Source organism: Natator depressus, chromosome 6, assembly GCF_965152275.1.
Source record: "Natator depressus isolate rNatDep1 chromosome 6, rNatDep2.hap1, whole genome shotgun sequence".
Classification (NCBI taxonomy): Eukaryota; Metazoa; Chordata; order Testudines; family Cheloniidae; genus Natator; species Natator depressus.
This window is the reverse complement of record NC_134239.1, coordinates 94234159-94250175: the sequence shown is the minus strand read 5'-3', so window position 1 is coordinate 94250175 and position 16017 is coordinate 94234159. Positions and strand designations below refer to the sequence as shown.

Genomic DNA, 16017 nt, shown 5'->3' with positions numbered 1-16017 from the left:
ATGTTACCTCTGGAGATGCAAATCTACAGTTTGAGAACTGCAAAACTAAACATCTCTGATGGTATCTTCTAGACTGAGCAACTGAGTCTCATTGGGTAGATAGAAAGATTAACCTAAGTAATCTATACAAAAGCCTGTGAAACCCCATAAGATTGGGTCGCTAATCCATGAACTATTGGAACTCATTTACAAAACTTTTCTTAAACATTACATGAATATATTGTCTCATACTATAGAAGTAGAATTTATAATCCCTCTTCCATGATGAAATACCTTTATAATGTATCTTAATTAAAACTATCTTTAGATAGGTTTTTTCCTTCGTTTTTATTAAAAAAAAAATCCGATTTAAAGATTTTTTTTAATCATTTATTTTTATCTACCCTGTCAACCATACTCCTAATCTCACCAAAGAATGAAATCAGCTTTGTTTGACAAGACCTGTTTTCCATAAGTCCTTGTTGACTGGCATGAATTATGTTCCTGTCTTTTAATTCTTTATCAGTTGACTCCTGTATCAGTGTTTCCATTCCCAGGATTCATATCAGGCTCCCTGGAGTATAGTTACCTGGGTTATCCTGATTGCCTTTTTTTAATATTGGCAAAATATTAGCATTGTTCCAGTCTTCTGGAATTTCACTTATATTACAAGATTTATTAAATATAACCATCAGCAGGCCAGAGATCTTATCAGCAACATGTTGCTCTAGCCTCCTCTTTTCACTGTTATCAACCTGCTTTATAAGGAACTACTTCCAGTTCTGTGCATCAGGTAGGTCACTTTAATACACCCACCATCTGTGAGGGTGGAGGAGGTAGGGCATCCTCTGGTACAAAGAAGCGTGTTTTCCTTCTTGGATTGAAAAATAATAGCATACCAGCTAATCAAGAGCTAATATCATGGTTGATGGGGATTTAAACTTGCCTTGCCCCAGTGCCTCTTATAATTAACCCGTATAATGAGAAAGCAATGGCGAGGGACTGCGTGAGACTTTTTTAGGAAAAGGATGTTTCATGTTTTCAGTAGTGATCTATCAACTAGTGATTTAAAACATATGCTGTTTACATATGATTATAAAAACCCGTTGAAATGTTGCTGGAGTGTTCTTAGTGTAGGCAAATGCCAAAGTCATTTTGGAAAATGGAACTTGGGCACAGTAACATTTGGAGCTGCCCTGGGATAATTTATGAATACGGGATAATGTACTGGTTATTGGGGTATTTACTGTATGACTACATTGGTTTAGCTGAACAGGAATCTGTCTGATTAACACAGGCAGGAAGAAAAAGAATGGTTCAACATAAGCCACCCCTCAGCAACCACTACAGTTGTTAAGGGACCATGTCAGAAACATTGGCTCTGCGGACTCTTGTATAATCTCCTGCTGAGTCTAGAGGGCTGGTTTTAACCAGAAGGGCTTAAAGCCCAGAGAAACAGAGGAACAAAAGAACTATAGCAGAGGGGTTGTTGTTGGGGAGCCAGACTGAGACACGGGTATCTGCTGGGGTATCTGGAGATGCTAGGCCTGTCTAGGTTACCATCAGGGAATGGGTAGCTTTTGGGCAAGATAAACATGTAGGTAGGCTATTTCTTTCTTAAAAGCTTTGTTCCAGTTGGTAAAATAAACAATACTTTTGGTTTAAGAAGGCTGTCTGCTCATTATATTCACCACTGGTCACTGACTGCTAAAGGGAAAAAATACAGGTGCCCAAACTCAATCAGACCAATTAGGTAAGAACAGTTCGTATGTAGGATACGGTAGCCCAGGCATAGTCTGGGAGTGGGAGAATTGCAAACTGTCAATCAAAGATGGGTAAAGGCACCTGACAAGTGAGGTGGTGCACTCTAGAGAGACCAGAAGAGGGGGACAGATGTCAAGCTCGCCCTGTAATTGTGACAGGCACATCAAGATTTTACCTCAAAGCCTCGTTCTCCCCGCACTGAAACTCTCATTCATGTTATAACCAGAGTTTATTTTCATGCAAAAGATCAAAATATCTATAATCTTAATAGATGGGAGTCAGTTTATCATAAACTATTTTCAAATGTTTCTTTTAGGAGCCCCTTAATAGTGAAGATGATGTGAGTGATGAGGAAGGACAAGAGCTGTTTGATACAGAGAATGTTGTCGTATGTCAGTATGATAAGGTAAAATCTCTAAAAACAGAATTTTTATGAATGTCACGTTTATTTGTTCCTCTTTCTCTGCTTCCCATCAAATGATGAATTTAAGCTGTATTTCAGTGTGTGTATACATGGGGCTATATAAATGTCTTAATATTTAGTGTGATCTGATATTGTATAATGTTTTTGTATTCTATTTTAACATGTGAAATTAACTATGTTTTCTATTATCTCCAACTTGTGTGTCTACTTGCTTCTCAAAACTCTGTTATAAGCAAGGCTCAGTTAAAATTAGTGGTTGAACTTCTTTTTCTTCCAGACTGTCTTACCAGTGTGCCTGAAAAAGGATCACTTCTTTGGGTTGGCCAGTGTCAAGGTTCCTTCCCCACTCTGAACTCTAGGGTACAGATGTGGGGACCTGCATGAAAACCTTCTAAGCTTACTTTTACCAGCTTAGGTTAAAACTTCCCCAAGGTACAAACTATTTTACCTTTTTCCCTTGGACTTTCGCTGCCACCACCAAACGTCTAACCGGTATTATTATTGTTATTAAGAAAGAGTCCGTTTGGAAACATCTTTCCCCCCAAAAATCCTCCCAAATCTTACACCCCCTTTCCTGGGGAAGGTTTGATAAAAATCCTCACCAGACCCAAACCCTTGGATCTTAAGAACAATGAAACAATGAAAGAACAATGAAAAAGCAATCAGGTTCTTAGAAGAAGAATTTTAATAGAAGAAAAAATAAAAAGAATCACCTCTGTAAAATCAGGATGGGAAATACCTTACAGGGTAATTAGATTCAAAACATAGAGAATCCCTCTAGGCAAAACCTTAAGTTACAAAAAGACACAAAGACAGGAATATCCATTACATTCAGCACAGCTTATTTTCTCAGCCATTTAAACAAACAGAATCTAACGCATATCTAGCTAGATTACGTACTAAGTTCTAAGACCCCATTCCTGTTCTGTCCCCGGCAAAAGCATCACACAGACAGAGAGAGAGAGCTTTGTTTCTCCCTCCCCCCAGCTTTTGAAAGTATCTTGTCTCCTCATTGGTCATTTTGGTCAGGTGCCAGCGAGGTTATCCTAGCTTCTTAACCCTTTACAGGTGAAAGGGTTTTTCCTCTGGCCAGGAGGGATTTAAAGGTGTTTACCCTTCCCTTTATATTTATGACAGCAAGTCTGGGTATGTCTGCATAGACTGCTAAAAAAGTATCAGTTGATGCCAGGTATGGAGGGTTTTGTATGATGTGGACAGTTGTCTACTGAGACAAGAGACTGAACAGCCGTCTGAAGAGAACAGTCTTTGGCTGCTATAACCGTGGATTGGAAATCATAACACACAGCCTTTCTTTTCTACATTCAGCTAGCAATCCCCTGGGTAGCTAGGTTCCTATATAGTGGCTAGCTTTTTTTAAGAGCCTTGGACTGGAAATATGAGATTGGACAAATAAAAAGAAAAAAATCAAAAGATGTAGAATCAGAAAACCCCAAACTCAGTGCAGGCTAGCAGTGGTGAGATGTTCAGGTGGATTTCCCTCCTTTGTTGTTTGGCTGAAGACTGGGTTCATAGGACCACAGTGTATTGATTACATGAAAAAGGCCCTTTTTACAGTGCAAAGAACTGAAACGTGAATGAAAAAAACATTTAGACTTTCCAAAAAACAGGAAAAACGTCTGAAGTTGTAATGTTCATTTACATCCAAACCCTAGACCTGCTCTAAGTGCAGATTCAATATGAGGGTAGATAAGAACAAAATTCAACCAGCCTATATTTTCTGGTGTTTTGAAGTAGGTTTGTGCTTAATCTTCTCAGCAGTTCTACTAGATACGTTCCAGTTTTGGTACTGCGCCATTTAACAATTTCACACGTGAACTACTGGTTTGGATAGCTTTATTAGATTCTTCAGAGGATGGGGCACACTGAATTAGACTAGAATTCAAATCCTCATAACTTGGCCAAGCAGGTTTCCACAAATTTACCTGCTGACATTTCAGTCTGGTGCATTTCACTTCAGCTGTCATCTTTAATGATTTTTGGCTAATCTTGTGTTAACATACTAACAGAATCCACCAGAAAGTCTGCCAAATAAAATAAGCTCCTCTGCCTGGCAAGTAGTAAACACTGGACTCTTTGAAAACGTGGAACTTCACTTCCCTTTTGTGGAGGATAGTGACAAGTTAAGCTATTTGTGTGAGAGAGAAACTCTGGGGGTCTTGTATATTCACTACTCAGAGCTTGACACACTTTCTCTTACATTACTTTTGTCAAAGAAAAAAATCCTTTGGGCAGCTGGGAATCTGGAAAATTGTGTGTTCAGGTGTTCTCTCATTTACTGTGTTGATGGGTAAAATATTTTGAATGAATGATGAAAAGCCTATTTATCCCTAAAATTACTATGTATGTATGTTGAGCTAGTTGGGCAATTAATGTAATTTTTACCTTTTAAGATGCATGTGGCTAAGCCCACTTGCATGGTACAGTTTGGCAAGTGACTGTACACTTAAATATTATCTGGAATGAAAATAGGCCTGCAGTAGAACATATCATTTTAATCAAATTTTTACAAGATACCAGATATCCTTTGTGTGGGCATATTTAATTAATCAAGTAAAAGTATACAAGAAATAAATGTATAGTTCGTGTAGCTTGCAGCCAAAATTGAATGATCAGTTCTTTTAGTTGTACTGTTCTTACTGTATTCTGGGAACGGCCGGGTGTTCAATTTTTTGTGATTCAGTTGATAATTAAATTCACCTAGTGACTCGTTTTGAAAGCCTTTATTTATTTATTTATTTTTTTACTGGTGTCCATGGTTACTAGTTTCTCTTGGAGAGTCCAGTTCATTCTATTTTTATTTTAGACTACTTTTGCCTTAGTTGTCTTTTTGTTGTTACTGTTTACTAAGGGGAAGACTTTTTTCTAAGGCACAAAGGCCAGTCAGGCACCCAGCTCCCACTTGTCTTTGAAAATCTCCCCTTATTTGTATCCTATTAGCACCTGGAAGCCTCTGTAAAGAATCGGGTCAAGGCATGCTATACATCAGGGATTCCCCTCCTTTTTCTTTGTGGCCCCTGACATGCTATAAAAACTCCACGGCCCACCTGTGTCACAACATCTGGTTTTCTGCATATAAAAGCCAGGGCTGGCATTAAGGGGTAGCAAGCAGGGGGCACCGCAAAGCTAAGTTTCGCAGGCTTCTCCTTCAGCCCCAGGTGGCAGGGCTCCGTGTTTCAGCCCCATGCTGTGATGCTTTGACTTTCTGCCCCAGACCCCAGAGAGTCTAATGCTGGTCCTGTTTGGCAGACCCCCTGAAACTGGCAGACCCTCCCTAGGGGGCCCTGGACCCTTGGTTGAAAACCACTGCTATACATGATGAAAAGAAGGCCCCGGACAGAGAGCTTACAGTTGACATAACTTAAAAAAAACACAAAAACCTAAAATAAAAGCAAACTAATCAGGCACTCCCAATACAGTAGAACCTCAGAGTTACAAACAGCAGAGTTATGAACTGACCAGTCAGCTGCACATTTCATTTGGAACTGGAAGTACATAATCAAGCAGCAGCACAGACAAAGAAGCAAATACAGTACAGTACTATTTTAAACATAAACTACTAAAAAATAAAGGGAAAACAGCATTTTTCTTCATAGTAAAATTTCAAAGCTGTATTAAGTCAATGTTCAGTTGTAAACTTCTAAAAGAACAACCATAATGTTTTATTCAGAGTTAGGAGCATTTCAGAGTTTGGAACAACCTCCATTCCTGAGATGTTAATAACTCTGAGGTTCTACTGTAAAACTCTTCTTAGGACAGAACAAAACTATCCTCCACCACAAACAGCAGCTCCTATCGAGGCCCTTCCTCTTCAAAAGCCTGAGCAAATAGATAAGCCTAGCAGTGTGTCTTGGAGGTCAGTTAACTCTGACCACTCAGACCAAGGAGAGAAGCAGCCTCCTAAGCTGAGGGCCCTTCAGAGAGAACACCAGTCTGGTGGCTCCCTCTCTTTTACATCCAGAGAAATCCAGCTCCGGTGTTTCTGACCTTAGCTGCAGCGCTACGGCAGGGAGAAGCAAGTTCCAACCTTGTATTAGGCCTATTTCGCTTTCCTCCTCTTTTTCTGCTAGAGATCAGCAAGCAAGGCGGGTTGTACGCAGAAGCGGGGTTAAACAAATGAAGGTAAAGGGTCAGAGTTGTATTGCTGCCTCATTCACCTCTTTCATCCAGGGCTGGTCAGACAAATTGTCTCCCACCTCTTCAATATAGTGAGTAAAAGCTGGAATTGTGCTGCTTCCAAATAGAGTTCTACATTCCCAGTTCCAACAGGAAAAGGGTATTAATTCATGTTAGAGATGGATAAAGATTAAATTACCTTCCTCTCTCTACCATAAAATGTGTTATGTGCCTTGGATTTCACGGTTACTATGGATACAGGGTTTATTTATGGCTCCTGTGGGAACTTGCCCTTGGCTAGAAAATGAGCCACAAATGTTGCCAGATGTGCAATAACACTTTTTTTAGGTCAGATCCTGGGTTTAGATCTCCATGCATACATAATGATCAGTTATGTGACCAATCATTATCTGGATTTTCTTTTCCTAACTTGTCAGTTTAGTCCTGAAGTTGCTACTTGTTTCTGATACAGAGTACTGTTTCAGTATGTATATTTTGTTTTTTAGATCCATAGAAGTAAAAACAAGTGGAAGTTTCACCTCAAAGATGGCATAATGAATCTCAATGGAAGAGATTATGTATTTTCCAAAGCCATTGGAGATGCAGAATGGTGAAGTTTTTAAGACAAAACAAAAAACTAGAAAAAAAGAAAAATCAGAAAGGTTGAGACTTGGACATAAACGTCAACCAAAACTTATGTCTGCACATCAGAAAAGAACAGTACCAACAAAACTACCGCAACAAAGGTAGAGCGTGGCAACATAGACACTACTTCAAATGGGCAAGCCATGGGACTGTAGCAGCTAGCATTGTCTGGGATACCTTAATTATCAATTCTATATACAGGTACCTGCAGCTGGTAATTAGCATGTAAGGCTTTGTCTCCCTGTTCCTCCCCTTGGGTTAAGGTTTTAAAATTTCTTCCACTGAACTGAAGGAACTCTTCCCTTTTGATATACTCGTAGTCTGACAATGCTTATGTGTGTACAAATCTTTGTTTTGAACACTTCCTTTTGGTAGTGAGGGTGGTCAGAATATTGTTTGAACGGTGTGCAGGCTTTGTACAGAAGAGTAAGAATTAAAGTGATACATTTTAATTATCTTGTATAACAAAAATATTTTTAATTCTGCTATAGTCATGTATAATTTTAACTACAATTAATTTTCTCAATTCTTCTCCCATAAACAAATTTTCATTCCTAGCAGTTACAAAATGTAAAATGATTACTTATATTTTCGAGCCATTTCAATTTGACATGAATGACTCTTTTCAAAAGTGCTGAGCACCTGTAGCTCCTTCTGAAAACTCAAACCACTTACTTTATTTTTAAAAACATTCTTGGCATTTGAAGTGGTTCAGCCTCACGGAGCTCAGAGGACTCTGTGGTAGCTTTCCTTCACTTCTTTAAAAGATCAGTGTCTTGGAGACCTTACAAATGAAAACTCCAGGTATTTTGATCTTAGTGTATGCATTCCTCCAACCACTTACTACATTTACAGCCCAGGCATCCATGAATACAGTTGGACAAATACTACAGAAATGGCTAAATTGGATAAGGGAAAGTATATATATAGCCATTTATACCTTAGCTGAAGTTCTGCTAATCAGGAAATAGAGCTTAATTGTAAAATACCCTGTAATTTTAAAGTATATTCTTACTGACAAGTTAAGATGTGTTGCAGGGAACCTGTTTAAAATCTCCAAGTGACATGCAATTTTGGTGGTTTTTGTTTTTGTTCTTTTTAAAAGAAAGCATCAATGAGGAAATAGTTTATTTTGTTAGAGTAATGTAAGCAAAAAATTAAAATAGTGTGTGTCTTGGTAATGCAAAAATTAGGTCATCACATATGCTAAACCCTAACATAATTTCACTTGTCTGAAAATGACATGTCATAAATAGCAAAAAGCTTTTTGCTGGTAAGGGCAAACACACCGTTTCTTCATGTGATGGTTCTGCTTGCAATCAGGCTTTCAGGAATGGAGTTCCTGCTGCAGCAGAGAAGAGGGAATTGGAATTCTAGATCAGACATTTCCAACGAAGGAGTGAGCATGCTTTATGTGGTTCCCTATTACAACTTAACGTTCTTACTAGCTACCTGAAAAACAATGAAAAGAAGGCAGAGGAAGTCAAATGTAACTCAAATTAGGGAGAACTGCAGAAGCAGAAACTTTACCCACTACTTCTTGGCTTTTGTTCTTGCAAAATGAAACTTTTAAAATTGTTTTTAATGAAATCACAAATGTATTTAATCAGCACTGTATATTAACTGCCTTCTGTCTCCCTTACCTGTCTTTCGTTACTGATCTCCAAATGCATTCATAGTCTCAGTAGCTTACAGGAAATTCACAGCACATTGCAAGGAAGAAATCTGAGCAGTTACATATGTTTTTGCTCCTGTGGTGTCACTAAATAGAACGAAATTGTCCTTAATTCACATGTAGAGCCATATGTTTATTAGTAAACCACCTGATCTGCATACATTGTAAATGTCATTAAAGTTCAGTTTCTGGTGTTACTAACTCATAGGTAATTAATGCTCTACTCATTTAGGATACAAATTTGGCTCTGGACTTCCAGGTATCTCATGCTGAGTGGCGTTTTCTTTTTCTCTGTGCAAAGCAGAAATTTTGTTGGTTTTTTTTTTAATGTGCCACTGTACTTTTAAAGCATATGTGATTACAATGAAATCAATTACTTATCAACTAATTATTACCCTTGCTTCTCTTGTGTATCTTTGAGTAGTGTTGATGGCTATCACGAGTAGATTCATAGCCTTTCAAATTACTTAAATATGGACTTAGAACAAGTCCCATATAGTGCACAAATCAACCAATGAAACCCCTTTAGCTACAGATTCCTGTTTATACTACTGGAACCCAGATTACTGTACAAGATATTTAGTCTCTTCTTACATTTAGGGTTCTTCACCCACATGTTTAGAGCAGACATTGCATAGCCTTTTTATTTATTTTAAGGGATACCACAGCTTTAAAGATGACTTAAATTTAGTTTATCTCAAAGGACGTTTAGAAACCATCTGTACATGCACAGTGTCTTGCAAATTAATTATGGTATGCTTGGCAGATGAGGGTTTTGGTCTTTTAATACAAGTACCTGTGAAATCTTCTGAAAGCCAGTCAAATATAAACATACCAAACTGTGCTCTTATTGCTATGTCAAGTGTTCCTTTTTTAAATCAGAAAGCATGTTTTAATTTCATTTTATTGTAGCAGCTTGCTGAAGAATGTAGTTTGCTTAATTTTATTATTGTACTTGAATTTTAATCATGGTTTTAATGTTGTAATTGAACAGACCATTTCATTAGATTCCATTCCTTTCAGAGGGCAAGGGATTCCCATGTTCATAGTTTTTAAATTATTAATTTTTTTTCTTGAAAGTAGAAAATAGATTTTTCATTTAAATAGTTCAGTATTATGAAGGCAATTAACGGTTTCAAGAGGGCTTATGTTTAGATTTGCACAGATAACAGAGCACCTTTTTTGACTTTAAGATGGAAAAAATAGGGATGATAACTTCATGGTTAAAATATTAACCTTCAGGGCTAATGGAAATTTACAGAGCAACTGGACAAAGTTGGGAGTCTTGTGCCTTCTCAATTTGCAGATATTCCTGCTTTGTCAGCATGATGATACTCGAGGTCTATTGGATTCCTGAGACAGTAGGTGTCCTGCAGTGCTTCAGTCATAAATAAACATTTTAGCTCTAATTATATTGGCTTTTTAGTGTGTGCAATCATTTAATAAAAACATCAAAGTTGAAAAGGAATAAAAATATGTTGTCTGCTAAGGAGATAATAGAGACTTAGTCACATAAGGAACTTTATATTGGACTATTTAAATAAAATTTATAACTTTATTCTCTCCTGCCCCCAATGTTAGTGGCAAAATGTCTGAGGTTTCATCCACCTTTTTCCTGCATTGTAATTACAAGCTGCTTTTTGACCTCAGTATTTTCCTAGCAACAGATCATGACAAGTATAAAGATTGTGGTTGCAGGTTTATTCTCTAAGGGATTAGATTTGGTTCTGAAGCACAGTTGCTGGAAAAGAGCGAATAACATACTAAATGTGATATAACAGTTTTGTATCAATGTGGTTTTTTGTTTTTTTTCTTATTTTTAATGCAGTGTAAGTAAACTTGGCTGGGTTTCAGTTTTGTTGTGTGAAAGTAACTGTATTATCCATCAATACCCAAAAGCAATTATGTCACCATAAAACGCTACCAGGATAAAATTTTGTTATTCCAATGCAGGAGAAAAATGAGACCCTTTTCACTAGAGTTCACTTTGAAGTTTGTCTTCCATTTGAAAAAGTTCCTTTTTTGTTATTTTGCAGGATGCAATAAAATGTTTAAGAATTAGACCTGTGGCTTTAGGGTACTGCACACTGTGGATTTTTATTGGGTCACCTTATACAGCTTTGCAATTTTTTATAAAGATTTAATTCAGAGTTGTTTCAGATTTTGAGTTTAGTGGTTACAAAAGATGGGGGAAACTTGTATGTTGTTACATTTGTGTCTTTAGTCTTGATTTCCTATTATTCTGAGTGCCTGGGGCATATGTACAAGCCAGGCCTTTTTTTCCTGCAAATCAAGCTACTGTTGCCTACTCTTTTTCGTGGTTCACTTTTTTTAAATTTAGTTTGGATTGGATACTGAGGACAAAAAGGAACTTTTTTAAACAGGAAGAACTATTTTGGATTAGCTACATGTGTAGCCATCCAAAGTTCACTTGTTCCAGCGTGCATAGGGTACTAATAAAAATATGGGGAAGGGGAATGTCCTTTTCTGCTGTTCTGAGCTACTATTGTCAACTGCTGTTGTACATATACTGTTATGTGTAAGGGGGTAAATATATTTATTATGTTTGTAAAATTCATTCTGTACAATTGCAGATCAAGGTTGCTCTTCTGTGATATACAGGATATTATGTTTCAAAGGCCATGCTTGGAATACAATTAGAGAACTTAGTATTTTGATGTACTAAGACCTATTTTAAGTTTAATATTTTGCCTTTGCAAAAACTTTAATTAAAGATGTTATTTAAAAAATAAGCTTGCCATTTTATTTACTATTTTCTGATGCATTAAATAGTTACATATACACAATTGTTTTAACGTGGACAAGATTCTGTAAGTATTTTCATAATATAGTGAATTCAAAGCAAGAAAAACACAAGTGTTTCCCTTTTAATCACTGAGGTGAACTTGCTGCGTAGTCTCTTCCATTAACATGGCTCACAATGTTATGAGAAGTCAGCTTTTCATTTTGAGGTTGGAGGTTCAGATTTAACACAGTCTTCTTTTGCTGGTATCCTAAGCAAGACTTACACCACGACTTTTAGCGAAGGAAAAATATAAAATAAAAATAAAATAGCCCAGTACACCTAGATACTTAGTCTGAAGAACTGGAAATGCAAGATGAGCTTTGGATGCAAAAGTTTTTTCTGAACATAAGCATCTAGCTTTGGCAAATGCATTTCACTAGTGAAGTCAGTATTTCCAAACTGACCAGATGACATATCTTTAGTCCTTGGCGAAATGTAAGTCTCTTAAGGCTAATGGTTATCTTGTATCAGCATCATTAAGCTTATTTTTAGATGATAGGACTCCACTCCAAAAGCAGTATTACTAGGGCTGTCAAGCGATTAAAAAAATTAATTGTATGATTAATTGCACTGTTAAACAATAATGGAATCTTTTATTTAAATATTTTTGGATGTTTTCTACATTTTCAAATATATTGATTTCAATTACAACACAGAATGCAGAGTGTGCAGTGCTCACTTTATTTTTGATTACAAATATTTTGCACTGTAAAAACAGAAATAGTATTTTTCAATTCACCTAATGCAAGTACTGTTGTGCAGTCTCTTTATTATGAAAGTTGAACTTACAAATGTAGAATTATATACAAAACCTGACTGCTTTCAAAAATAAAACAATGTAAAAATGTAGAGCCTACAAGTCCACTCAGTCCTATTTCTTGTTCAGCCAATTGCTCAGACAAACAGGTTTGTTTACATTTGAAGGAGATAGTGCTGCCTGCTTCTTGTTCACAATGTCACCTGAAAGTGAGAACAGATATTTGCATGGCACTATTGCAGCCAGCATCGCAAGATATTTACATGCCAGATGCGCTAAAGATTCATATGTCCCTTCATGCTTCATCCACCATTCCAGAGGACATGCGTCCAGGCTGATGACAGGTTCTGATCAATAACAATCCAAGGCAGTGCGGACCAACGCATTCGTTTTCATAATCTGAGTCAGATGCCACCAGTAGAAGGTTGATTTTCTTTTTTGGTGGTTCGGGTTCTGTAGTTTCCACATCAGTGTGTTGCTCTTTTAATACATCTGAAAGAATTCGCCACATCTCGTCCCTCTCAGATTTTGGAAGGCACTTTAGAGTTTTAAACCTTGGGTCGAGTGCTGTAGCTATCTTTAGAAATCTCACAATTGGGACTTTCTTTGCATTTTGTCAAATCTGCAGTGAAAGTGTTCTTAAAATGAACACGTGCTGAGTCATCATATGAGACTACTATAACATGAAATATATGGCAGAATGCAGGTAAAACAGAGCCAGAGACATACAATTCTCCCTGAAGGAGTTCAGTCACAAATTTTATTAACACATTTTTTTAACGAGCGTCATCAGCATGGAAGCATGTCCTCTGGAATGGCGGCCGAAGCATGAAGGGGCATATGAATGTCTAGCATATCTGGCAGGTAAATACATTGCAATGCCGGCTACAAAAGTGCCATGTGAACACCTGTTCCCACTTTCTGGTGACTTTTTAAATAAGTGGGCAGCATTATCTCCCGTAAATATAAACAAATGTGTTTGTCTTAGCGACTGGCTGAACAAGAAGTAGAATTGAGTGGACTTGTAGGCTCTAAAGTTTTACATTGTTTTGTTTTTGAGTGCAATTATGTAACAAAAAATCTGTAACATTTGTAAGTTGCATTTTCATGATAGAGATCACACTACAATACTTGTATGAGGTGAACTGAAAAATACCACTTTTCATTTTTACAATGCAAATATTTGTAATAAAAAAATATAAAGTGAGCACTGTACACTTTGTGTTGTACTCTGTGTTGTAATTGAAATAAATATATTTGAAAAAGTACGAAAACATCCAAGATACTTAATAAATTTCAGTTGGTATTGTTTAACAGTGCAATTAAAATGGCGATTGATTTTTTTAATCATGATTAATTTTTTTGAGTTAATCATGTGAGTTAAATGTGATTAATTGACAGCCCTAAGTATTACATCTAGGAACAAAGAATGTACCCAATACCTAGAAAATGGGGGACTGTATCCTGGAAAGCAAGGACTTGGAAAAGGATTTATTGGTCACAGTGGACAAGCAACTGAAGATGAGCACCTAATGGAATGCTTCGGCAAAAAGAACTAATGATCCTTGGATGTATAAACAGGAACACAGTGTTGGTGAAGCCAAGAGAACATTACTATGTAGTGTATGTAGAAGTGTATGTTTCTGGCGTCCATGTTTTAAAAAAGTATGCTGAAAATTTGAGAGAGTGCAGAAAATAGTGACAAATTATTAGAAAGCTTGAACAAATACCTTTCCTTGTAAGGAAGGATAAGATTTTTATAATGGTGAAAGTTTGTTTTTCTTCCCATTCTACCCCCCAGCCCCCGGAGTCTTCCTTCTCAGCTGCACTTAGGTGCACAATCACAGGGAAAAGTAAAATACTGTGATGTTTGTTAAAATTCACACATTTTGTTCTTCCAGGTGACTTTTTGCAAAATGCCTGTGCTGCCAACTCTCATCTTAGGCATTTATTCTCACTGTGCTGTTGCTGATTTGAAAGGCAGAAGGTTGAAGTAATGTAGGAGAGAATATGCTTTGGGATTTCATGGGATAATACTTACCCATCTGGTTCAGCCCATCTCCAAGAGCAACTGGATACACTGTGGAGGTGGTAGAAAGATGATAGACAAAGGAACATTCTTTCCCTGAAGTCTTCCTGCTGGATGTTGCAAATTAGAAAGACACCTGTTGCTGAGTCTAATTATCTTTTCTGTCATTTATACTACTTGTTTTATAACAGTGTTAATGTTGCTGTTATATGTCCAAAGGCCTAGGATACTGGGGAGCTACAGTGGTGAAGCAGCTGAGGAAAGGAAAGTGAAATCTGAATGGTAAAGACTTGCACTTGCAGGACAGTCTGTAGCTCTGTAATGGCTAACTCTCCCATCAGCTTCTGCTTTAAACATTATTTCATGGATCAACCCTTTGTTCTTTTTCCCTTTGAGAGAAGAGAAGGAAGAAGAGAAGATAGTTATCAGCCATAATAAAAATAACCCAGTCTCACAAGGTGGAAAACAATCTATGCTCCAACCTGTAAGCTTGATCTGAGATAGTGAGTTTGAGTCTCATGTTCTGAAAGAGAAGGACCTTAAGTCTGAGACTACAAGGTTTGTGCTACTAAAATGACATGCTCGGTTTATCTTTACTGACTGCTTCTGTGTAAGGAAAAACAGGCTAGTACAGAAGCATAATTACTAATCCCTATAATAAAGTAGGGAGTCATCAGCTCCCAAACAGCCCATCATCTACAATCATAGAATCATAGAATATCATCGTTGGAAGGGACCTCAGGAGGTCATCTAGTCCAACCCCCTGCTCAAAGCAGGACCATCTTTTGGCCCAATCCTCTAATTTGTCTAGGTCCCTCTGTATCCTATCCCTACTCTCCAGCGTATCTACCTCTCCTCCCAGTTTAGTGTCATCTGCAAACTTGCTGAGGGTGCCATCCACACCATCCTCCAGATCATTTATGAAGATATTGAACAAAACCGGCCCGAGGACCGACCCTTGGGGCACTCCACTTGATACCGGCTCCCAACTAGACATGGAGCCATTGATCACTACTCATTGAGCCCGACAATCTAGCCAGCTTTCTATCCACCTTATCGTCCATTCATCCAGCCCATACTTCTTTAACTTGCTGTCAAGAATACTGTGGGAGACCGTGTGAAAAGCTTTGCCCTCATCTACAGAGCCAGTTATCTCGTCATAGAAGGCAATTAGATTAGTCAGGCATGACTTGCCATTGGTGAATCCATGCTGACTGTTCCTGATCACTTTCCTCTCCTCTGAGTGCTTCAGAATTGATTCCTTGAGGACCTGCTCCATGATTTTTCCGGGGACTGAGGTGAGGCTGACTGGCCTGTAGTTCCCAGGATCCTCCTTCTTCCCTTTTTTAAAGATGGGTACTACATTAGCCTTTTTCCAGTCATCCGGGACCTCCCCCGATCGCCATGAGTTTTCAAAGATAATGGCCAATGGCTCTGCAATCACATCCGCCAACTCCTTTAGCACTCTCGGATGCAACGCATCCAGCCCCATGGACTTGTGCACGTCCAGCTTTTCTAAATAGTCCCGAACCACTTCTTTCTCCACAGAGGGCTGGTCACCTCCTCCCCATGCTGTGCTGCCCAGTGCAGCAGTCTGGGAGCTGACCTTGTTTGTGAAGACAGAGGCAAAAAAAGCATTGAGTACATTAGCTTTTTCCACTTCCTCTGTCACTAGGTTGCCTCCCTCATTCAGTAAGGGGCCCACACTTTCCTTGACTTTCTTCTTGTTGCTAACATACCTGAACAAACCCTTCTTGTTACTCTTAACATCTCTTGCTAGCTGCAATTCCAGGTGTGATTTGGC

The 16017-nt window shown here is 37.9% G+C and overlaps 1 protein-coding gene across 1 annotated transcript in view; it reads left to right on the top strand.

Moving 5' to 3' along the window:
* Window positions 1-10798, top strand: part of GTF2A1 (general transcription factor IIA subunit 1) — a 34595-nt gene extending 23797 nt beyond the window's left edge. The window contains exons 8-9 of the mRNA XM_074956072.1: window positions 2060-2149; window positions 6808-10798. Of these exons, the coding sequence (XP_074812173.1) occupies window positions 2060-2149; window positions 6808-6915 (198 nt within the window). The 3' untranslated portion in view covers window positions 6916-10798. The remainder of the gene's footprint in view (window positions 1-2059; window positions 2150-6807) is intronic.
* The last annotated feature ends 5219 nt before the right edge of the window (window positions 10799-16017 follow it).